Genomic DNA, 25,855 nt, shown 5'->3' with positions numbered 1-25,855 from the left:
TATTCACCCATTCGTTTCATCTTTTTTCTCCCTCTCTCTCTCTCTCCCCATCTGTTTTTTCTTCTGCACATTATCCACTGATTGAACTCACCGACTGGCTTATTGGTATTGCCAGTGTGCACTCAGTTTAACCGCAGAGTGACTCGTATAAAGTGATTTACAAGTGACTCAATCAAAATGCTTAATCTCTCAATGCCATGTACAATAGAATATAAAGTTATTTTCATTCCGGCGTAAAACAGCTTATTTACACTCAAAGCCGGCGCCTTTCACATAACTTCAAGCTGAACGAGAGACTGAGACGATTAAATAATTTACGCAATAACCAACGGACACTAGAATATCGGAGAAGGAGCCCCAGATTTTAATGTTCAATAGAAACATTACAAACGTGACACAGAGATCAGTAAACGTACCCAACTTTCCTCTTGTACTTTATCTACGATCTATCTGGCAAGTTAAATGCACTTTCGAGCTTCCAGCTTGGAAACTAATGATTCAGGTGATGAAATTGCCCATCGAAAATATTCATCCCCTTCCCTGCCCCAAATTAATATTTTCGCAAGTGAAAACGACCGATTTGGGTCGAGAGTCGGCTTCGTTCATGTCCTGACGCTCGACCTGAGTAAAGTACCAATAAATATTGGTACCAAATCGCCATTTCCTGCACCAGGTGAGTTCCTCATCGCATATCAATCCGTTGATTCAGCCTGAATCAGGTAGATCCCGACGAGAAACCTTTTCCACCCGAATAATTCACTTTTCTGTTCGAAATCTGTTGGAGAAGAAAACGAAGGTCTGTAACTACTTGAACCATTTTTTATGCCCTTTCGATTTTTCTCTGAGTTCAAGGGCCTCAGGTGAGTGGTAAAGGTCGATGTTCGTCGATCGAGTTACCCTCAATAGTCGACACAGGTGAGGTCGAGTGCTCATCACCTTCTCCATCGATCCCCTCAGGTTCGGGATTCTGGGACATGTCCCCCACGTTTCCTGGTAAATAATCCTTCCAACTCCTGAACAAGTACCTGGTGAACTTCCTCAACTGCCGGAATTTGCAGTAAGTCGCACCCTCAGCGGACTCCAGTTGCTGCGTCTGTATGAGGAAGCCCTTCTCCTTGAACGTCTGCTCCAGTTTCTCTCGCTGCAGGGACTTCCTGGTCTTCCGTTTTCTCCTGCCATCATCGGGCGTCGCTGTTCTTGGACAAGCGGGCGCCGGGATGCGCTCTCCAGTCGCGCTGAGGAATGCACCAGCCGATGAACCCGGTTGTCCAGGCGGTTGCTGAAGAGCTTCTCTTGGAAAAAATTCGTATCCCCTCATGCTCTTATCCCCGGTGCCGCTGTAGTACCGGAAATTACCCCCGGAATCAACCGAGAGGCTCTTCTTCTCCTGAAGACTTGGCTTCGCACCCCCTGTGAATTTAAATTTACAAATGCTCACTTCCGTCGCCGGATTGTTATTGTTTTCCGTCGGCATTGGGGGAATAAAAATGGCGGAGCGTTTGCGTTTGGTGGGTTGGGCCGGGGGTTGACCGAGGGGGGCGATTCTCTTCGGTCTGGGGGACACCGGGGGCTGGGAGACAGGGGTTGCTGCTGGATTTTGACCCGGTGACGGACTCTTATTGTCCAACATTGCGTAGATCGACTTGGGGACGATCTTCTGCTCCTTCGGCGAGACCTCCGGCTTCCCCGGGGCCTTATCACCCTGCGCCATCTTCTGGTAGTACAGAAATTGCGACTGCAGGGTCATCGGGTGAATAAATACACCAGCATTCGGCCAGTAGACGAAGCCCGGATTTGCCGGATCGTTGTTGTTCAGGTTTTTAGTATTATTATTAACTACACTGTGATTGTTGTTGTTCAGGGGATCGGAACGGGTGGGGTCCACAGCACTGGGGAAGGGGGATCCGAGGCACTCAACGTCTTCACCATCACTTGATGTCTCACTTTTCACAGCACCTGATTCGTAAATATTTCCATGTTTTCGGAGGAGGCGGATTTTTAACTGATTTAGGTCTTTGATGCAGAGGTTTAGGGGCTCGTCCTGCTCCCGCTGGTCCTCCAGGAAGTTCCTCCGGGATTCCTGGGTTAGTCGTTTCTCCAGGAGGCTGCTTATCCGATTCTGAATGTCGGTGCGTTGGAAGCTGACGGGTGGCGGTGGCTCTCGGTGACTCTCCGGCTTTTCCTTTGGTGGCTTTCGATCGTCGTGACCTGGTGTACCTGGCAGAATAGTTCCATAGTTCTTGTAGATGAGGTGACAAATGTCCGCCTTCTTCGGCTTTCGACCTCTCCTTGGCTTGCTGTTGTCCAGGGTTATCTCACCCATGTAGGGCAGGTCGGAGTACTTCATGGGAGGCCTTGGTGGTGGTTGGCACTGCTGATGATGGGAGTGGGTGTTTGATGCGGAGGTTATCACGGATCTCCGGTAATTGGTGGCAAGCGGTGATTCTGGGTGCGTTGGTGGTGTCACACGGGGACAGAGCTCCTGCTGCATTGCGGCTATTCGCTGGAGCCAGCCCTGGACATCGGTGACGGGGCTGGGGGATGATGTTGATGTGGATGTCGTTGGTGCTGGACTCGATGCCGAGGGCTCGTGGGCGTGGGGAGGTGATGTGGTCAAGGCCTCCTGCGCCAATGCTGCCTCGTAGTGGTCCAGGTACTCGGGAGGGAGCGCCTGGTGGTGAAACTTCAACTTCCAACGGGAATTCCTTCTCCCTCGGCTGGAACAACATGAAGAGAAATGGTTTGGGTCAGTTTGGCGCATGTCAACGGGACAGAGGATCTTTGGTTTGACTATTTGTTTGAATTTCTAACATAATTAACATGTTTAGACTGGCGTTCGGTTGAAATTTACGTCATAATGTTTGCGAAACAACGACTCGACGGTGAAAATAAACGGAATAGACTACGATTTTGATTGATATTTTCTTTGCCGATGTTGATGAAGAAGCTCTTTTGATCAATTATGAGGAACGCTCGAGGTTAAACTTGAAATGTTTCTTCTGATGCTACAACTGGGAGGTCGGTTGTAGTTTGGAATTCTCAAAATTAAATTTACGAATAAAAAGTCCAGCTCGACACCTTCCAACCATAAGCAGTAGGTAGATCGGCTACCTTTTGCCGATTCGACTTTATCGTGAATCAACTCGTGAGCCGATAGAATCTCAACGAGTCTGTGGGGCCCCTCACTCATTGATTTTATCTCTCCCTCTCTCTCAATTTTTGTCCCTTTATTTTCATTTCTTTTGTATCGAAATCGATGCAGTTTCTTCAGTGAATCCCCGAACCTGTTTTCACATTGCCTGTTATGTCCACCTCATTCATGTCGATTCCAGTTGAATGTACATTTTAACTCTTGCGTACAAACGAGAGAGGAATGAGTAAAATCGGGTGGACATACGAGGAAACAGTATTTGTATGGGTTCCCTCATAATTTTTCGTATTTAAATGACAGGTATCGATAATGTCCGGTCTTTAACCGATTCTAGGTGGTCAATAAATCTGGAGCGAAGTGATCGATCGATTTAAATCGACTCATATTTTATTCCCGGAGCTGTGACGATAGTAAAGACTTCGCTGGGATTTTTTTTACTGTTGTCAATAGGCTAAATACTCCACAAAACTAATTTGTTAGAAACAAATTGAGTTTTGTGATTATCGGATGAACTATTGCCACAACAATTGTCGGTAGGGGAATAGAAGATGGTAATAATTAATGATAATTATTGATCACCTTGGTCTAGATCGGCTGGTGGTGTCATGATTGTTTTCCGTGACACTTTCCATTGACTGGAGTGGCTGTATCATGGCGGTGTCGTGACTGTGATGTACGTGATGAGCAACTTCTGGTGGTGTAGATGCAGCACTTGTCTCCGTTTGTTGACTGTTAAGTGCCTCGTTAGAACTGGATCTTGATGGTTAACAGAGATGAAAAAAAAAAATCGATAACGTTTTATCTTCTCCTGTTTTTACTCGAATTTTCGCACATCTGAGGAGTGAGAGAGTCAACAAAAATATCACTTGAATTGACTTTAAATGAAAGGGAATAAATGATTCATCAGATAAGACGCCATAAAATTTTATTCTGTCACAAAATATGAAATTCAATGCGCAAATTTACTGCTCTGCTTTCCCACAAATATAAGGTGGGGTAAAAAAGGAAGTAAATAAATGCAGAGCCATCTCACTGCTCCATTTCTTTACGATTTCGTGCTCCATGTTCGTTTAAGTCGATCGTAACTCTTCGTAATTAAATGCAATTCACGTATTTCTTGAAATTGAGAAAATCGATGAGAAGTTTTGAAAGGGATCCAGATGATACGTTTATCCCTCGCTCACTCTGCTCACTCTGACAAATGCAACCGATTACAATTTGACGTTTGAATTATCATAGGGAATTTACCTGAGACTATTAGCCTCTCTCGCCCGTTCCTCGTCGTCCTGGAGCTCCTGTTTCACCGCCATGTGGACGAGCGACGGTAATGGACAGGCCAAGTGCTGGGGGAGATGCAGAGGACTGGGGTAAGTCGAGGTGTCCGTCAGGGAGCCGTCTATGCCCGTTGGCTGTGCACGAGGCACCACTTCCTCAGTCTGCATAATGCCCCCTGAAACAATTAAGTGTATATTTCTTAATTATCCTGAGGCGATCGGAAAATAATTAACCAAAGAATCCTCAAAAAAATTGGCAAAAACAGTTCAACGCGTCGTTCCTTTTGTCGAAAAAATCCGAATAGCTCCTTTTCGATAATTAAATTAATAATCAACCGACACTGAACATGTTCATCATTGTTCGTGCACTCTCCTGCCGTCGATTAATCGCTGCGAATAATATTTCCAGCGTTAAGTCACGCGGTGACTGAGGACCGTATGAAGTACAACAAATTTTTTTTTTCTTTTGGCATCTGCGATAAGATCGTTACGGTCAAATGGAACGACTTCTCTTTTGGGTGGAATGCAATACCACGGTGTGAGGTCTGCAAGCCACCGTGGACTCGCGGATCGTAAATAAATCTGGACAGATGGGGATCGCGCGAACTTGTGAGGGAAACGAAAAATGAGATTTAAAGGAGGTAGAGTGGTAATGTAATGGGGAGGATGAGAAAAATGAATGCCGAGAGGCAAAAGCGATAAGTGCCCTGTGGATGTTCATTAACGGCGTGTCCAGGACCATCTATAAATTAAATTTACCGGTTGTTATAAATGTACATGGGGCATTTTGCATTCGTTTTTTTTTTCTCTCGTTGCTCATTAATGATTGAGGGGGAGATCGTTTCATTTGGAATGAGGCGTGCGACGTGATACATCGGAGGTAGAGTGCGGTTACCACGTGGCGATGTCACTTGAAGATTTTCTCGCAATTTGTGAAGGGCCGAGGAGTAATTTTCCCACCGCGAGTGCAATTTTGAAATCAACAGCACGGCCATTTTTTATCGACGCACGTGACACAATATTTTTTATTTCTGGCCGTCATATGTCGTTCATTTAGATGCCTCGACAATGTTGTCGAGTTGGCACTCGTTAGAAGGGTCAAATGAGCGGGGAACGGCGAGTGTGTGACGGTGGGTACTCGGAAAAATGATCGAAATCAATAATCAAACAGTAAATCGTCAATTCCAAGTGGGGAAATCGTCTTAAATGATAACGATTTATTGCATATTATTTAGTGGTGAAAGAATTATTTATGATTCTGCCTCGGGAATTCCGTCAAACTAAATACAAATTTCTATTAGTAACAACAATTTTCCCCCCGATAATGACGCAATTGCATCCAAGATGCCAAGACAGCGTACAGAGTCGTAGAATTTCCGTTCCATTGAAGTAGAAAACGAGGAGACGATGAGAATGACACAGAAGTGTATAACGCGGTAGCTTGGGATGGCCCCAAACGAGTGAGAGGAGTGTGTAAAATTTATTTTTCGTCTATTAATAGCCAATCTGGCGTGGCGCCACTATTTTCGGTTTCTGTCTCTCAAATTTCTCACGCCATATTTGGAATTATGGTGGCCGAAACCCCAGTTTAGTGTTACCGAACGTCCCGATGGATTTAACCGTAAAAATATGCAATAAAAATTCACCGGAAAATTTCAACGGTCTTCGGATGATATTTTCGAGGGTTCGAATAAATTAAATGAGGAGTTTATGGTTAAAATAAATTAATTAGCAGGTGGTAAGGTAATTTTTATGCAGATATTCTCGCGAGATACTCCGGGGGATGATCGATCGGTAGAAAAATCGATCGGGAGAATCGTTATCCGCAGTGTCAATAATTTTTTTTTTAGTGGAAAATGGAAATTCTCGGGAAGGAATGGGAATTCCTCGGCGATCGTAAAACCACTTGCTGGAGAGCGTCTTTTCCTCTACACATGTGCATGGGCGGTATTGCATTGAAGACGTAAACCAAATGAACCGAGGGACCGACATGTGAGAGGCCGTAGCCGAGCGACATACACATCCCCGATGAAAAATTTAATTCAGACGTGTGTGCAATTCACACTTGAATGGGTTAAAAAGCCATTCGTGTCGCGATTCATGGAAACCTGTTCGCGAGAGGTGCGAAAAATTGATGCGCAGGAGGGAATGGCGGATGTAATTCAAATATCGATGATTAAATGTTGAACTTGAGGTGTTTGAAACATGTCCAATTACGGTGGGACAGGCCCGATAATTTTTTAAAGTCAATCATTTTTTATTCTTCGAACTCTGGGAGTTTTTCATAATCGAGACCGCAGGACTGATGAATTATTGACATGATAAAATTATTATGAGGCGATAATAATTATTTAGGGTACTTTTATCGTGATAAAGTGAAAGTCTCAGTCAATCCTCGATTCTCATTACGGTAGACAAAGTTAGCAATTTTCCAATGCGCTGGTGGAAAATTCCCGGAAATTCCAATCGTCGAGTAATTTTTATTAATATCAGGGAAATTTCCCGAGGATTTTTCATATTTTACCTGTAACGGGAAAAGTACTTTCCGGCAACATGTACACAGTGATAATACAACTCCAATAATCAGCACATACACATCACCATAACACAATCACCAGATTGACAATCGCGAATGGAAATTGAATTTGTTTGGAGTTAATTTGGCACTGAATAACGTTGGGAAATAAATTCACCACCAAGACAACCAACCCCAGACGACGTCCGCGGTGGCACTCGCACGGGGTCGGCACGCCAATGCCTCGAGCGGGGGCGCGTTAACGCGTATATTCTTGATTTGGGCGGATGGAAATCTGAGATTGCTCCATATCGGGCCGTGTGCCCGTCGTGTGGCAAACGTGCGTTACTTCTCCTCTCACATTGGTTTTTATACCTCCGTTTCACTTCAGCCCGTTGGCTTTGTTGTACTGGCATCTCGCTCCTGGTTTCCTCTGTTTTTGCTCACTACACCCGTAACACACGACTGTTGTGTGTGATGCGACCATCCAGAGGTATATTTAACCCTGAGCAGCGAATGAATAAAGCTGGATGGAATTGTTGGGTATTTTAGTGGTTTTTTTTTTCACTCGTGAAATTGATTCGCCGGATGTGGAATTAATTTTAGAAGCTTGTCACCTTGGAACTGATCAGAGAGATTATCGAAGGAAAAACTCCTTTTACGATGTACAGACGCCTTCGAGACATTGAATTCCGCGGTTTAGCGCTCCCCCCTCCACTTCAGCGGGTGAATTTCGATCGGAACTGCTTCGATCGGGGGCGATAAAATTATTGAATGACTTCCCTTCCAAATCACGACTTCCCTCGTCATGATTTGGGCCTTACAATATTTTTTTTTAATGGGAGGGGCTGGGGCTGTCGTTAACACATCGAAGATCTTTCGATTCTATCGCAGCGTACAATTACTCAACTAATCTCGAATTGTTCGTTAACTATCGGGGAATCCCTATTTGGCCTCATTCAACTCTACCATCGGTCAATAATTAAAAATTATGTTAATGGGGAATCAATGATTTTGTATGGAAGTACGGGAGATGATTCACGCGAGTCCCCATCCCCCTTCGTCCTCGAAAATGCATTTTTCCGCAAAAATCCTCGATTAAAACCTCCCCCTCTGGCAATTTGCACTCTACCATATAAGAAATTAAAAAAAATTAAAAAATAGCGGGAGTGCCGGTCGGAGTCACTCGTTGACATATTGCCCATTGCTATTGGCACAGCACCGAGTGGGTGTTTCAGGTTCTACGAATAAGGAATATATAATACCTGAAAACGCCTTCGCGCATTGAAACGGCCGAAGGGAAATATACAAACTATATACCCTACAGTAAAAACATGTATGAATTCCCTCTGGGTATGTACCCCAGGAGACAGCGCGGGGACTGTCACTGCCAAGAGTCACTTCGTGGTTTTGCAGTGCTGAGGGACAAGTTTGATGCCATGGGGAGAGGGACAGAGGTCCCTCGGTGCATCCGGGTGACGGTCACATTTGTTCAAACATATTTCTTCCCGTTCTGCCCCTCACTCCCGCCGCAAAAATGAAAAAGAAAAAATTAATGTACTTAAAATGGCGGAGTACATAAATTAGAGTTGTTATCGTTGTAATTGGACCCACTGACACCCGAAGAGTTTCCCAAATTTTAAAAATTTCTGTCTCAATTTTAGGAGAGATAATTTAAATAATAAAGTAGTCATGTTGTTGCTACTCTTTTTAAATATTTAATATAAAAATTCAAGGGATAACTGTCGAGTAAATATTTTACCCAACGACAACAACTTTAAAATACATTTTTCTCAGTGTATTTATTGATTGAATGTGGGTGGAAACACGCAATGGTTTCCATTTGTATTGGATTGTACGTGAATTTAGTCGTCACGTTTGAATCGAATCGCTGAATCTACCTCACGGCTAACTTCTTGGTATTCTATTATTCCGTTTTCCTTATACAGTTGGGAGTTGAGAGCTTATGGCTGGCAACCGGGCGAATAAAGTGTGTAATGCTAGAGGCTATCGAGGTGTACAAAACCAAATGCGTTTATTCCCGAGTGGAGGGGATACCGGGGATGAACATAAGAGAAGTCCCAATGTCTCCTCGGTCTCGTCTCTAGATCGGCGTGGGCGAGATTTTTGGCGCGGCATTAGTTCGCGACGCGAACCGAGACTCTTCGGGTGCCGGAGAGCTGCAGAAAATGGAGGAAATCGAGGGGATGGGGCGCGTTTGCGATCGAGGGATCGAGAACGGCGACGAGAATTTTTTGAACTGTCAATTTATTGCTCTTGCTCTGACCGGGAATTTTTGTTGGAGACTGCGAACAAAAGCGTTCACGGGGTCTCTTTGTCTCGAGGTGCTACGAGACTGTCTTTGATTTTATTTTACTGAACCTGATGTATGCCGATGTAATCTCGGGTGGTATCGACGTGCATAATGGTGAATATAGTCTCGTGTACGACTATATTCAATGGGGTGTTGGGGTCTAGTGGGGAATTCTAACAGCGCTGGATAAGAGAAATCGGTGGAGATAGGTGAGGTGAACTGTGCTGAATATTTCCCGATGATTCGCCCACACGCCGACCTGGACCGCACCCTCGAGTGGCCACATACACGCGATTCTAATTGATATCAATCTCAAGTCCCGATTTTTTTATTGTATCGAAACAGATTTTTTTTACGTTAAAATATTTTCAAATCCAATCTATTCCACTCGACTCCAGTAATTTTAGTAATTAAAAAAATTCATTGGGAGCCAATAATCGCTTCTGAAAGGCGATTACCGATGTTCGTGAGGGGGAGTGGACAGAAAGGATCGCAATCACTTCGAATTCGAATATCGAATTACGATCTATCGATTTGTCGTGGATGCGTCTGGACATCTCGGGTGGATCTATTCTTCAGGATGGAGACTGCCACGTTGTCTTCTGCCTCATCTTTCACTCGAAATCGCCCTGGAACTTTGATTGGTAACCGACTGCGTTGAAACGTGAAACGATTTCACCACGAGGTATTCAACAAACGTTGAATTGTTGAATCATTATGAAGGAGGCCGGCCCGAGTCAGTGGTAACAGTGCCATTCGAGTCGGACAATCTGTCCCAACCGGGTTTATACGTATATCGATCTTGAAACTGGGGGACTCCATTCGATACCACACGCCATTGGCAGGTTGTTTGCCGATTGAATGTGGAAATTCGCTTTCCCCACCATTTCCAGTCGTCAGTTGAATTTGTCGTCTCGTTTCAACGCGCACTGTTTCATCGTCAGATCGCGGTTTTTCCCCCTGGATCGACAATCGTCGCCACCTTTCTGGTACGCCCAGCCCCCGGCTCTGGGGGGGTTCTCGATGAATCCAGGAGGAATATGGCCGTTTACCAATCAGATTGAAAGAGACTGATGCAATTTATCGCGGTGAGGATTTCACGTTCATTCGATAATTTATTCGATTTTTTTTTTTCATCCTGAGGATAACCTGGACTTTGGTATTTTTTAATGTCTAAATAACCGCATTTGTGGCATTCTGCTTGGAGGGTATAGCCACTGGTTTATTACAAAATTATGTGATTTTTTTGCGAAATAATCGAAGAAAGTTTCGCGATGTTTAAATTTAAATTGTTTTTTCCCTTTCAAATATTTAAAAATATTGAGTAATTTATCTGTTTGACTTCAAATGCGAGGGATATGTTGATGTAAAAAAATAATTTCATTTGTTAAATACATTTTAATCACCGGAAGTTGATAAATCCTGATCAGTATGCGAATTTAAAAATCGAATTTGTCCAAAATTAAATCCATATTCAAAGTAGATATTAGTTATGGATGATTTCATGTATTTACGTTTATTATAGCCAAGTGCGTGCTAGATTTTATATTTAGTATGGCATCGTGTTACTTCTAGAACTACTGAATTAGGTTGGAACGAAAATACCCCACCATGCACCCACGCCACAATTTCTGCAGACGTCTCGGCATTCCCGCCAGTAACATTTTTTATTATTCAATAACAATTTTTTCCTCTAACGTCGGTGGAATCAGAATTACCGAGTGGTCCAGTTCGACACAATGCCCTCGCCCCCATGACTGAGGAGCGTTCGAAAAACTGGGTGGCATGAAATATGTCTTCAATTTTCAGGATAATTTAATGTCACCCGTTTGCCAATAACCGACGTCGTGCCAACTCTTGTAACTGTTTTGTTTGGATCACATAAAAATAATGCAACAACATTGCCAACAGATTTAGCACCGTTGCAATTGCTTCCTTGTGATAAAATGTAAAATGAAAATTGTGAGGGGGGAAAAAATTATTTGCATCGAGATTAGACGATAAAAAGTCGAGTCATCAGAGGTGGGTCATCATCCAGCTGCTTTCCATGGTTGGCCAACCGAGGAGAAGCTGTGTCGTGCTGGTGATGATCAACAGTGACCGTTTCTCTCTGCCTCACGCCATACCTCTTCCAATGGGGAGAATCAAGATCAGAGATAACGAGCAACTCCATCCTCTTTTTCCCATTGTTATAAACACGCGATTGAACATTTTTATGGGTTCCATTTATTCACGGACTGCGCAAACCATCAGCGCCCACGGATTTTCGGTTTAAGACAGGACTAAATATTTTATTGACGATTTATAAACGATAATCTCATCGAATTTTTTTTTACGGAAATAAAAAATTACCTAGTAATCAAATTAATTACTTCTCCAATTGAATCATCGAACCGACATCTCAAATCGTTATCAATAACTTGAAAAAAAATTGTTCAGTAATTTTTTTCGAGCTTCATTCGTTTAAAAATCAGTTTTTGTAATTTTGATAGACTTTTGAGCCATTTTTACGCCTCAATTTGTTGGTAGATTTGCGGTAATTTACAGTCCGTTGAATTTATACCTTCTCGTATAACGTGTCATCGGCAAATGTAGCTACAGCACTAGTTATGCAAAGTCGGTCGCCAGCACCCCGCTGCCGACGATGGAAGTCATCTTATTTCGTGTCGTTTCTCCCATGTAACTCTAAAAGTATTTCAGTGACACGCGTTTCATTATGCGTGTTCTTGTATCATCTTGCGCAAACAGTATTTTCTTTTCAGTAGTTTCACGATGATGTATCGCCAAACCTGTTGGTAGGACACAAGTGGCCATATCCAATGACGAAATTGTTTTTTTGGGTGGAGACACACAGGCCATCTATTTTCTACCCTCAAACACCTGTCGAGTACTTCACTGTAATCCATTCAGTGACACGAAATGGCAAAAATGGAAATGATGGCTCCTGAAGAGACTGACCTATTCTCCATTGCGTGAAGTCTCATATTTCTGAAAAAACATGGAGCCGGAAAACCTCCGTGGAGATGACCCAACCGTCGGGATAAAATTACCGCAATTACCGTATTTTATTTTCAAAAAAAGTTGGAGTTCGTTCACTGGAGTGAGAATTGTGTTTATTAAAATCCAGAATAAATTTTAATTCACTCTCAGGAGGGGGGAGCATGGGCCCAGGGGGCCCCAAAGCTATGGTGACGTCAATTTATGCAGATTTAAAATTCCAGGACAGGTACAGGTGTGTCTCGGTACCACTGGAGATTCCTTCCCAGAATTCTCACGGAACGTTTGTTGGACTTTACGGATATTCACGAAGGTTAGCGGGACAGTGTGCGTGGGCGATGTGGAATGATGCATTGGTTGTAACAGTACATTTGAAATATTATCTCATCAGTTTAATTAGTGGAACTACAAAATTAATAGTGAAATTTCAAAATTTTTATCGCGCAATTCACGTTTTTTTCCCGCCCCAAATAATCTGCGGCAATTGTTTACTACAAAAAAAAGCCTCGTAATTTTTTTACTCAGAGCTTTGCATGTGTACAAAGCTTTTGTTTATGATAATCCCATTCAACCCCACCGCCCCCCCCTCATAAAAAAATCAGGTGTGAAGGGACAGGCTTTGGACACATGTCGACCGGTCCATAAAAATTAGAATGACTATCACATGATGGTGTCTGCTGTTTAGTCCCTTTCATTAATTGCCAGGTGAAATGAATTGACTGGACAATGTTGCCGGGCATCTATAAGGACCGAGGAAGGACAACGAGAAACTCGTTCTCCATTGAGAGGGGAATAAACGGTGAAGAGACGTCCCTTCGTTTTCTTCTCGTCTTCATTCATCAAACACAACATTCCCCCGGGTACTTGCTCATCCTCGTTGGTCTTTACCGCTTGTGTACACACACGAGAGTATGAGGATAATAGATGTATGCGGCTAGATGCAGGCGTGTATCTCGGGGAATTCATCAAGAAGTTTTGCCACAAGGATATAAGGGACTGACGCCAGCCAGACCGGAGATGGCCAACATTCCACAGTCTTTCTGCTGGAATTTTCTCTTCTCTGCATTTTTATTTCAATTATTTTTTATTTTCATTAGTGAGTACAAAGAGTCAATATGTCGACACTCTTCTGGATGATGTCTCGTGAATAGAGCCATTAGTAAGGGCATAGGGCCACTGGGCGGGTTGAACCCTAGTCGATCACCAGATCCGATTTTTCATAATTTCCAATGAATCGACTGATCGAAAAAATTCAAAAAAGACTTTAAATCTTCCAATTAAAATTCTCAAAAAATTCCAGTGGCTTGAGAACAGTATAATATTAAAAATAAATGAGGAAAAAAAAATTGGGAGTCGGATTAATTCTTAAAAATAAATAAATAGAGGAAATTTTCAATAAAATGTCGCAGTCCACTGAATACCCCGACCACATTCGAACCAGAAAATTCGCCTCGATCGAATCCTCCATTCATCAATCGCCCCGATCTCCCCAGGTCCCACCGAGTGTTCTGTTCCCTCACATAATGCTACGAAAAGATCTCAACCGAACTTACACAGCAATCGCTTCGATTCACAGATCGGTGTTCCACATATATACGTGTGTTACCGAGTTCAACCAACCCACAGCCATGTATTATATATCTCTCTTTATCGTCGATGAGACGAGTGCACGTATATACACATTTTCAGGCAAGAGTGTGGCCCTTATTCCATATAAGTGCTCAGCAACTTTGCCGAGAAGGAAACTGACGGTTCGCTCTTGTCTCGATATAAAACCACGGGGCAGACGCACGCGTGAGTCTCGTACGAGCGCCACAGCTTCCAATGGCAAAACTTTGTGGACAAGAGAGCAACGGAATATCGTACCTTATCGTTCACGAGTGGAAGGAGGAGAGATGTATCACAAGAGAATAATTTCTAACGTAACGTTTTGAGGCGACGCCTGGAGCGCCAGGAGAAGACGAGACTTGATTTACAAGATCGTCGGCGCCGGACGAGTATACAGCGGATAACGATGCTCACGCGATTATCCAGACGATCCAAGAAAATTGCGGTTTATATCTTTCAGAAAATTACGATGTTATACCACTGCTTTTCAAGTTCATACATTTTAAGAATTTTTTTTTTTTCGCCCGTTGACTTTCTGAAGAGAAATTCGGTTATTTTTCCAGGGCCTTCAGAGACCCTCGTTTCAATCATCTGAGGAAGATTATGATACCATAAACTTTTATTACCTTTTATCCCTTTTATTGTAACCTACGTAAACTCTCCGAGCCAATGACGTAATTAATAATTCGAAAAATTCCCCCTTCCGACGAATTTCTGTGCTGAACTCATCAATAAAAATGATGATGAGTCCCCCATGACAGGTGGTGTTAATGAAAACTCTTCGACTAATTACAGCCAATAAATTCCCTATTAATCCACCCCATTGTTCTCCCTGAACAATCAAGTGGCTGAATTACTTTCTTTTTAACCCACAAGTTAACGCGACGTTCGTGAATGAAAAGCCCCATTCATGCGTTCATGGCACATAGTCTCCCCCGTACGGACATCCCTCCGACCTCCCCTCCCCTGTTTGAGGTGTACATACCCTCCAAGTGTGTACTATATAACGAACCCGACGAGAAAGAGATACTCGCTACTGGATTTCCAAGTGCAAACCGCCGTACGCACGTGATCGCCATTGACGATTGAGGCTGGGACTTTAGCGCCAGGTTCCTATGTATTTATTCGATTTTTTTATCAAAACCAGAAGCCCCACACGACGAGCTAATATGGCGTCTGTCGTCGGGAGTCTGAATGGAGCGATTTTTTTTTGATTTTTATCCGGAAAAATTGGCTCCATCAACATATTTACAGATTGAAAACTAAACGTTTTTCCCTCTTAAAATTAAATTATTATTAAATTGAATATTATTAAATTTATTTATTTAGTTATACCCGATGATGATGCAAAACTGAGATGGGAAGTCGCCAAAAAATTGGCCCATTCAACTGCCAATAACATTAATAGCACCGAGCAAATTTAGCAACAAGAAATAACAGCCCATAAATCCGATAAATTGTCGGGAATCCCCGAAGAAGGGGCATAAACCCGAAGGGATAAGATATCGAGAGAGATGAATATCATCGAGTCTCTCCTATGGGGTTCTGTGAGTATGTGTGCCGTTACCCACTGGCCAATGGAGTCCCCTGAACCCGACAAAAATCGAATGAGAGAAATAAAAGTCCAAGACAAAGATAAAAAAAAGTCAGAGAAAAAAAAAATCCCTAATAATAATTTATTCCCGTCTCGGCGTTCCCATTTGACAGAGAAACCGAGACACAGGTCTTGTCGGAGTCTATGCCACATGCAACGCTGGGAAGAAGAGGAGAGAGACATTGCAATGGACCCAGTGCAATTCTATATGTTCATTTCTTCTCTTTTTTTCTCCATTCGAATTTTTTTTTTTCCTCTCCATCCGTTGGTATGCTACATGGTACCGTATTGCTCGTGTATCGCAATAACATAACGCCCGGTTACCCACGCAAAACGAATTAGAATATGGCGGACGTAATAATTTATGCATAATTTATGGACGATAGTACATTAATATGTGTCAAGAGGATGGAAAACGAGTTTTTACCGAGCAAGTGCCTTTAACTTTGACGACTGAGGGAAATGGGACTTGTGAGAACGACTTGGGAGAGTGATAGACGATACGATATTTTGTCAAGTCTCGTCTGGGTCTCGAACAACCAGAAAATCCTTAAGAAAATTAAAATTCCAGTCTCGTGTCTCTAATTAATTGGAGGGTCTTATCCGCCTGAACTATTTTTATAAAATAAATACGAATTTTGACTCCGATCGAGGAGGTGTCACTAATTATTATTACTCAGTCCCAATTCCTCCGAATTTTATTGCTTTATGGACCCAACAATTCCCCGGAGGTCTGGGCCCCCCCAAAATATTTTTCCACTCCATAAATTTCTGGTGAGAAATTTCCCCGCAGACGAAACTTACAAAAGACATAGGGGAAGTTGTTCAAGTCATGAGGGAAATTATGACCTCGTTGAAGAGCCCGTCATTGGAGGCTTTTCCCCAGCTTCATCTGGTGATTGTTTTCCCGGGTACACCATGTGAATCATGAACCCGGGGAACGGAATTACAGACGATACGCCTGTATGATGTATTGGCTGGTTGTGAACTGACAATTTTATTACCACATTCATCTCTTCACTCTTCGCTGAAGCATTACGTATTGTCCTAACGCTCGGCCTCTTATCGATCCATAATCATAGGAGTGGAGTTGATGATTAAGTAGCTGTTGCCCTGAGTTTGTTCGCTCGGGATAATGGTTTTTACATTTTTACCGCTGGTAATTGCTCGGGTTCGATTATTCCATTTCCGTAAATTTGATACCCGTTATTACGGAATTATTGTAGTTTGTTTTACGACGATGTTCACTAGGTTCGTCAACATTTAGTCGCCCAAGGGGGAGGGGGGGGGAGTGACAGTGGAGATAAAATAAAGTGTGTTTTGCGGCTGTGGAATTAGTCCCCGAATTTTCAAATTAATTCTCCTGTGGTACATGAAAAAATTAAATCCTCGTCAGCGCTATTGAGGAAGACATCGAGTATGTGAACAATGAAATCATCGGATGATTTGCAAATATTCACTCTGGAGCATGCGTCAACACCGCGACCACGTTGCCTCAGCGACTGACAATAAAAATCAATTTATCGTTCTTCGGTGGATTCTGAATGTGCCAATTACCTTATACTCCAACAATTACGACGAGTCCGGGAATTTCGGTGTCACCAGTGACAGTATTAGCGAAAATTTTCCATCACCGAGAGCCCAACAGACTCCACGATTCGTTAAAAATTTGAATTCCATTTGAATACCGTTAAATATCCACCGCTGGCGATTAAATGTTTCCTTAAGAGATACATATGAATATAGAACTGAAAAACCTTGGCGTTCCATTAAACTTTAACTGTAATAGAACCACTATGTACAGGATGCATAAAGTACGATAAATAGATACCGATATATAACCGTGAAACTTCATACACGAGTTTAAACTTATCTCTTGATATGGTCCAGCGAGCGAGGATTAAGAAACTCACCATCGGATGGAATTCCATAACGTGAAGTTTTAGACTGAATAATTACTTCAATTTTTATCTCAAGTGTTGGCAGCCGGTGTTGATCCTCTCGTGCTTGACACAGATTTTATTTAATTACACTTTGAAGTACATTTTTTTTCCCTTTCAATAATTATTCACAGAAATGAGAAGAAAAAAATCGAGGAGTGTCCCGCGATCACACGAAACTTGTACTTTACGCACTGAACATTTGTTTATCCCGATCGTTGTTCATGGTTTGTTGTACCGCAGGATTCGATGCGTCAGGTTGACGGCGATTTATTAGGCTAATTTGCGTTGCACTCCGCACTCGTGTACCGTCGGTTCCGGGCTCGAACCCCGGGAATTTCGACGGTTATTTTTCAACGATTATTGTGAATGTTTATTTAACAATGTTATGGGTCTTCAGTGGTAAACAGTGACAACGTGTGAGGTGCGGCTGTGATAGCGACGTGTTTCAAAGCGAAGAGCGTGTGCGCAAGGCGCGCGAACGCTTATTCGTGTAGAGTTGTACCCGGGGGAAGTCCGGTCGCACTCGGACACGCTCGGATGTCTCCGCGGGGATCGGCAATGATCGGTCCACGCGGGTTAATTTAGTATTGACTGGAATCGCCCCCGAAACAATTCCACATCCTCGTCGGCTGTCATCATCCGACGTCTGATTTTTAGGACGACCGCCGGGGGGTCAACTGCGGAGGGGAAATTTTTTTTGGGGGAAAAAATTCGGGAGTTTGATTTTTGGGGATTTTGAAAGTGACGGACTCTGTCAATTCTTTCTCCATCGATGTCAGACTCTAGTGACGCGTGCGGGCGGGACCAGCGCACCGGCGGGGACGTCGAGCCGCCCCGATAAGACGTCAACCGAGGGATAAAGAGGAGAGAGAGAGAGAGAGAGGAGGAATGGTATCCGTTGACTTAATAATTTCAACGTGCGAGTAAATTATTTCGGTAAATTAATAAATCTCGATCCGTCGGGCGAGCGACTTTCGGTCCCGATGAATTTGTTTTACGAAGGATACGTCGTTGGAATTATAGTCTACCATAATTCATGGGAATGCGGGGACAATCTGTCCTTCGGGCTGAGGCCAATGGGAAATTTTATTATCATGAGTCACGTTAATTTTATTTTCATGTATTTTCAGTGGAGATGAGTCTGATACGAGTATCTCGTTTCCAGGAGACTCTCGAGAATCTGTGGGAGGAATTGCAATTTTTTTTCAGCTGAAAATATTCAAATTCAGTAACTCATTCATCGTAATTATTTCAATTAAAAATGTTTCATTCTAATTGGTCAAGGTCGGCTCCCAACTTGACGCGTCTTTCACTCTCGCGACGAATTCCCGATGGGGGGAATGTTATCACCGTCATGAATGGAAATTGGGAAACACGAGTGGCGCAATTGGACTTCTCTCCTTTTCATTAAATTTCTCAATGAACACATGAAACAGTTGCATACTTCCTGTTACTCTCCGGCGATCATGCGCCCAACTGCAATTACATAATACGAGTGTTCGTTACGCAGAGCGATCACAGTTGCCGACGGATGTGGATTTTTTTTTTTTATAATTGTTGAATTACGTTGGGGGATGACAAAAAGACGCGGACATTCAGCGTTTCATTCCCCGGATCGATTTAATGGGTTTAGGTATCGGCGTTCGTATTCACTCGATTAATTCAGTTGACAGAGCGGTCCGAGTATTTCGATAACGATCATATCGGAATCTCCGTCGGGATTGATCAATAAAAAATCCCCTCAATTTGTTATTAAGTAGATGAACAATTAAATTCGTGAAAGTTTCAAAAACTTGTCATCTTCCTGCTTCAGGTGTATATTTAATGAACCCGACGTCGTACTTTCTCTGGTCACACGTGTACATTCCACCGGATTTTTTTTGTGTTAGAAATTATCATGGCTTCCTGCCTTGATAATTTCTATCACGAGGTTTAAATTGTAAAATCGTAAAATGAGAAACAAAAGAGTTGATGTAAAGAGGGACTGGGAACACCTGTTGACGTCGTTGGAACCTCACCACTCCCGTTTGAAGCCTTCATTTCCCGTTTTTTAAAAATATTCCTTTTCCTCTGAGTCATGCGCAGTTCCTGCGGCTGTAAAAAATATGCCCGTCATAATTTGACTGACCAGCGCACGCTGACTAATCGCCCTGAGACAGGAGCGATAGGCGGATTTTATCTCCTGGGAAATTTTAATATGCAATAAATTCAGCTAGAAGTCATGTCGTCACAGCACTCTAGATTCGACGATTTTTTGTGACGAAATTGCGCAACGGAGCTGCCGATATGCATGTAGAAATAATTTATACGCTCGGAAAGAAAAAACTAGTTTTTTTGAGAAGTGCGACTCTAAAAATTAATCCACGTGGGGAATTTATAAAAAGGAATTTTCAAAATATAAATTCTCATTGACATTTGCATAATCCAGTCTTTGTAATGTCATATTCATCCTTGTGCAACACAAGGAAATGTCACCGGCAATTCAATTTTAACAAGTCTCTAATCATCGCTGAAATGCCAAAAACTTTCCAACATTGAATCATGAGCAATAAATAATCTCGGCCTGAATAAAACGGCCCCAGCATTAATTCCACCGACTAGAGACTTTCGCCATCCCATTATCCCGTAATGTACCATCCCCATGTGTTACCGTAAAATGATGTATTCCTCATATTCAATATACGGCACATCGTGTTAGTATCGGCTTTAAGGTCACGCTCATTGTTCATACTGTTTTTCCAGGTAGACCCATGAGCATCGAATCTCGAGTGAATAGCGCCCACGCTCGTGATTTTATTGCCTCTCGCATCGTACATACCCTCGCGAAACGCTATCTACGACATCATCGTTCGAACTCCGCAAAAAGGTCAAAACGTCCTCCAGTTAAAAATCGACAAAAGATACGCAAATGTCTGGAGAGAATTGGATTATCCACGGTGATCATTTTTTTTCCTTTCACGTCGAGGTTCCCTGAATTTTCGCTGCTGGACGCACCATTGTGCTTATCCGAACCATATTCACACATACACGTGCAAAAACGGACGTCTGAATTGCAGAAGAGGACGTGTTTCAACATCTCAATCCACTGTCCAAATTGCGATGAATAAAAACACTGGAAAAAAAATTTTTTATTTTATTATTTTGAACTTTCTTTGATTGGTAAATTTATGAAATTTTGAAAAATGCACAGCGCCGTTCCTCCCGGAGATGACCAATCTAACTCGGTATTTCTCTTTGAAGCTCGAGCGGAGATAAACGAAATGAGAGCGCAGTAATGGTAACGGAGTTCCGTAGGTTTCGAAATGAGCGTTCATTATACCGAGGGCGCGTGGGTTTTCTCAAGTCGATTAATACAACAAAGATGAACGTCCTGTCGGTTTGTTGTCAATTGATACCTTCTTGCGATAAATATACACATTGTTATAATTGATTATCTTATTGTCCCGGCCATTTCTAATGCTCCTAATATCGCGTCTTATCTCCTCGATCAGGTATCAGTGAGCGATTGTTACATACTGGGAAACTTATGTAAATATGTTCTCACAAATGCGATAATATTTTACGTCTCAGGTGCAGTTCAGGAGAACTGTGGTATTGAGCTTTCTCAATTCGTGTTTTCGTGGTTTATGACAACACACACGGTAGAATTCGATATTATGCTGATGCTGGTCGTGCATTAACCTGATATGATTATTCTTCACTGAGTGGTACACGATTTGTCGTGTGTCCCAATGGAAATTGAGAATTCTTGGAGAAGGTGATGGTAATGTAATACCATTCATTGTAACTTAATTCATGGAATGGTGATGTGAGTAGAGGCCCAGAGCTGGTCCCGATGAATTTTTCATAATTTCTCTAGATCCTGGAGGTTCATATCTGTTCAGGACAATCACCAATTTCTCTAGAAATTATTCCACTTCGTGCGAATCCAGTCGCAAGTCTCCTGTCATCCTGAGTCTATCCCATACTCGAATAAAAATATCTCCCTCCCCTGAATCCGCGCTGAATTAAAATATCACAATCACAAAGGAATGTTAAGTACTTGAAATTCTTTTTCTTTTACTAAACTCTTTTCCATTCGTAGAAGGATGCAAAGAGTTTTCAAGGCTCCGGCAGCCACACCGAGAGATCTGAGATGTTAACGTGTGGGCGCTGGATGTCCATCCACTCCAAGACCAGTCCCTTCGTATATATTCATTTCTCACCGCTCTCAAACGCGCGAGAATAACGACAAGAAAACGGCGAAATAACAGATGAAGAGAAACAGAAGTTACACACCTAGTCGCCTGGTGTCTTTGTAAAATCCATGGTGATGGTACTTCTCCGTTGTGTATTCCGCAACTTTCCATATCGAGGTACATTTGAGCTCTCTGTACACCATCATACGAGTTGGATTTTTTTTTCAATTCTTTCCACCCGACGGTGGGATTAAACCAGAAGCGCCTACACACGCATTCGGTTTCGACTGGTTAGGCAGAAATGTTTCACCCTGCCCACGCACACTCGTTGCGCTTCGTGCATATTATTTCTCATTTTTTTGTTATTATTCTCATACAGTTATGAATGTTCCATGCTTTTGAATTGAATGGAATCATCACTTTGGAATTATTTCTTTCGTTCATTAATTTTTTTTCACTGATCGGTCTGAAAAACACGTAACCTGGGACGAATAAACAATTAAATGATTTGACGATGGGAAAAATATATTGTAATTGCAATAAAGAATTGGATGATTTCATAAATAGTTGGGAATAGTTCTATTTTTTGTAAAAAAAAATTAATGACTATGGAGAATGAATTTATAAAAATGATGTTGAGACGAGTATCACAAAAATACTTTTATCACCCGATGGCACAATATACTGTTTTATCCAGAAAAGGCACCGTAAGAATGATCCGCCTCTTGACCCAAATATTTTGTTGTTGAAAGCAGAGCAATTATTCATGTTCGAGACTTTCAATTTAGAACCCACGAATTATTTTTTTTCTTTCCTGCCGTAGGGCGGCAATACTGTAACCGTCAGTACAAAAATACTATTTCAGAGTTTTTTCTTTTGTGAAACGACCCCTAAAAATAATTTGACACTCGTAATCATTGCTTAAACAATAAGTTTATCTATTGAAAGATTGAATCGGGGTACAGGGCTCCTCCAAATTAACAAAACCAATCAACAAATTAAATAAAATGAGATTTTTTTTTTATTTTTGGTCTATAATTGGTCAAGCTCTACCCTAGTCTTAATTAAATAAGTTCAATCAATAATTAAAGTTCTGACATATCTAAAAGTGCATTGAGATGCGTGGGAACCCAGTTGGCTCCATTATGACAAACAAATAACACATTTCCATCAATGTACGCCTGTATATTGCCAACTTTGTATACTTGCTTAGCCTCCCTGTATCGATTTGGAATTGGCATAAAGAGTATACCTCGCTCTTCGCATCTTTTCTGCACGAGGTCCTTGAATCCCTGCGGTATCTGCGACGCCGTTCTGACAGCTTCCGCAAGCCTCTGCAAATGCACATTGTAACGATTATTATTAATTAATAGATTCACATCGATTATGAATAATACCATTTGAATTATTAATCGCGTTTTTACCTCGATTCTTGGTTGCGCTGTTGCTGGAATTTGTGTCATCGTTGGTTGTGTACGTTCTAAACTCGTCAGATAGGATACTTGCTCCATAGCACCGGGTTGGTGACCCTGGGGAGTAGATACCGCACGATTCATCATATCTAACGCCTTTTTGAAGTGATCTGTAAGGTATCGATTGCATGTATTAATCAACATTCATAGATTGCGTCGAGTTGAAATTCAAAGTAGTTTTTTAAAAATTACAGTGAATAATTAAAAATAAATATAATTATGAAAAAACTTAAGTGATTTCTCTCATGTGGATGAATAAAATATACCTTTGACAAGAGGCTCTGCCAACAGCTTCTCACTCAACATGTTTTTCCATCCCATATACCAATGCGTTATCTGATCGTAATTCGGTGAATGATTGAGCCACAAGGCCAACACCTGCAGCCACTTGGGGAAGAAGAACTTGTCGAGCAGTCCCACCATAGTATGAGGAGGTAAGAGTGTCGCCCACTCGTAAACCCAGTTCCAGTGGTCCAAATGTTGCTGATGGGGATTGATAACAAATTCCGAGAGTGCAATCTGTAGTTTGGGAACGATATTCTTGACCAGGAAGGCCTCCATGTCCCCTTTTGAGAATACCTCCGCCCAGGGCTGGAGCATGAGCCTTGCAGACCTGTCCGAAGGGTGCCAAGCTCCCAATGCAGAGCCCAATTTTCTCCTGATTATCGGGTATATGAGGGTGTCCATTCTGTTGCCCATGAGGGGTAACCAAGGGTGAATCCACGTGTGAATTCGAACGGTGTCAGTCAATGGGTTCCATTCCTCAACTTCTAGGGTTAATTTGGGCAAAACGAGGAGATCTAAAATATTCTCAAGGATCCAGGGAGGCAGAAGGGGCATCCAACACTCGATGAGTTCTATCAGAGGATCGGGTTGCCTGCAGGCCCACTGCTGGACAGCTCCCCTCATGGAGGGCATCCAGGCATTCCAGACGAGCTGATCATAAGGATGCATTCCATCCTTGACTTGCAGTGTACTCGTCCCAGTCTCCAGGATATCCTTCCACTCCTTCATCAAGCTCACCGGCAGTTTAGGATCCACCAAGGGGTTCCAGGTTGATAAATAGTCCTTGACCTTGGACCCGACGAAGCTACTGGCCAGTTCCCCCATGTCGTATATTTTGTACTCCTCATAGTACCTGTCCTGAAGCCGCTTGAAGGCTTCTGCTGTCTCTTTCAACGACAAATCCTCACTCTTGTCCATGAGCCTGTCCACAATGGCGCACACACTCTCCAGAGTGTCTATGAGCTTCTCGTGGTGACTGACGACCTTCGCAATGCTCTTCTTCTCGGCCTCAAGGGCCACAACTCGATCCCCAAGGTGTCGAGTCCTCCTGTCGTTCTGGATAATATCCTGTTCACACATGTCCACAAGGAGATTCAGATTATGCTGCAGTTCAGGAAGTGAAAAGTTGACTGGAGATCGTTTGTCAGGTTCTGGAAGTGATTCGTCCGGTCGTTTTTGTCCTGAAATAGCGTGATAACCACTGAGAATCCTCTGCTCTGGTCCTGTCATGTCTATCACCTTGACTCTGCTCAATTCACCACCAGCTGCCCCTGTGGATTTGATATTCGGTCGCAGTTTGCCATCTTCGAGGACTTGATCAACACTTCGATAGCAGTATCTTATTTTCTTTTTTGTGGCAGCAGTATCTGTCTTCCTCCACTGAGACAATTTCACTTTGAACTGTTTCTCTTCCTCTTCGTCCTCGTCTTTAGGTTTCTCGGAGAGTTTGACTTTCTTCTCGGGCCCATAGGCCCCGATAGCTCCACGACCCCGTCGGAGATGCGCTTCCACAGGGGCGGAGATACCCTGGAGCTTCTTACCCAGACCTTTGCCCGGCTCGAAACCCATTTTAAGGAGCAACTTCGCTCCTATTCCTTTAGTGTGTCTCTCCCAACCCCCCACTCCGCTTTTCATGAGAGCTGGATTCACAGGGACACGCTTTCTGCGAAGACCTGCTATGTCCCCTTCAAGGTGCATCGAAAGGGATGGTCTTGATGGGCCACTCTTCACGTTCTCCGATTCAGAATCACTGGAGCTGTTGGGCACGTAGTCAGCGTCTCCACGTCTGGCCCTCCCCGTGTCATCGTCATCATCATCATCGTCTTTATTCTCCTCCTTCGGTTTTCCTGATTGTTGAATCCCACCGGCGACGAAACTGACAGGAGCTGTGTAATTTTTTGGGGCTTTCGATGCCCCTTTGAATCCTCCCACTAGCGGTCCTGGTGGAGCCTCTTCATCGCTGTCGTCAGCCCACACACCTGGACATCAAAAGATAAAAATATTGGGATCCGAGGATTTAATTTATTTCTCTCCACTCCACTTACCCAGCATTTGCTGCTGCTTCGTGAGCTTCCTCCGGGGACGATTGATATTGAACTCATTGTCCAAATCATAATCCGTGATTTCAAAACGTTCCACTTCATCGTCTGACATTTTTTCAACTTTCTTATTCACCACATAACAATGTTAATGATTTAAACAACAGATCACTCGGTCGAGTTTTGAGGTTAGGGCGACGTAGACAATCAGTGAGGTTAAGGTACAACACGGGGTGATATTGTTGAAGGGCAGAGGGGGGAGATGGCTAACGCTTCATGCGCTGCCGCTACTCACACCGGTGGCGGTGTACGATGGTAATGTGCCTGTCGGTAAGGCATTACCATGGAGGACGTGGCTAACTGGGTCTCGGAGACTTTTGGGTGTAGGAGGCCCGGGAGCAGACAAAATGCGAAAACGAAAAAATCGATTTTAGAAAATTCCTGGAGCCCTAGAAAAATCGGAAATCGTCTCACGAATCCAATGG

At 43.0% G+C, this 25,855-nt stretch overlaps 2 protein-coding genes and 1 long non-coding RNA gene across 4 annotated transcripts; 1 reads left to right on the top strand and 2 right to left on the bottom strand.

Annotated features, from left to right (window-relative positions):
* Window positions 1-14: 14 nt before the first annotated feature.
* LOC135170660 (uncharacterized) lies at window positions 15-17,879 on the bottom strand. 2 transcript variants are annotated; one of them, XM_064136677.1, is made up of 4 exons: window positions 17,367-17,879; window positions 4,400-4,601; window positions 3,731-3,907; window positions 15-2,717 (listed from the first exon to the last, which is right to left on the bottom strand). In XM_064136677.1, the coding sequence occupies exons 2-4, from the start codon at window positions 4,591-4,593 to the stop codon at window positions 857-859; spliced, it is 2,232 nt and encodes a 743-aa protein (XP_063992747.1). In that variant the 5' UTR covers window positions 4,594-4,601; window positions 17,367-17,879; the 3' UTR covers window positions 15-856. The 2 variants fall into 2 exon arrangements, with proteins under 2 accessions (XP_063992747.1, XP_063992746.1); XM_064136676.1 differs by lacking the exon at window positions 17,367-17,879 and adding an exon at window positions 6,950-7,307.
* Window positions 17,880-20,503: 2,624 nt separating this feature from the next.
* Window positions 20,504-22,164, top strand: LOC135170683 (uncharacterized). The gene is made up of 3 exons (XR_010300413.1): window positions 20,504-20,887; window positions 20,967-21,153; window positions 21,481-22,164. It is a non-coding gene; the product is annotated as an uncharacterized LOC135170683 (long non-coding RNA).
* A 408-nt stretch (window positions 22,165-22,572) lies between these two features.
* On the bottom strand, window positions 22,573-25,610 carry LOC135170658 (tuftelin-interacting protein 11). Its single transcript, XM_064136673.1, has 4 exons — window positions 25,377-25,610; window positions 23,313-25,310; window positions 22,999-23,156; window positions 22,573-22,908 (listed from the first exon to the last, which is right to left on the bottom strand). The coding sequence occupies exons 1-4, from the start codon at window positions 25,483-25,485 to the stop codon at window positions 22,660-22,662; spliced, it is 2,514 nt and encodes an 837-aa protein (XP_063992743.1). The 5' UTR covers window positions 25,486-25,610; the 3' UTR covers window positions 22,573-22,659.
* Window positions 25,611-25,855: the final 245 nt, after the last annotated feature.

The sequence above is a fragment of the Diachasmimorpha longicaudata genome, chromosome 17 (genome assembly GCF_034640455.1).
Source record: "Diachasmimorpha longicaudata isolate KC_UGA_2023 chromosome 17, iyDiaLong2, whole genome shotgun sequence".
NCBI lineage: Eukaryota > Metazoa > Arthropoda > Insecta > Hymenoptera > Braconidae > Diachasmimorpha > Diachasmimorpha longicaudata.
This window is presented reverse-complemented; position numbering and strand designations above follow the sequence as displayed.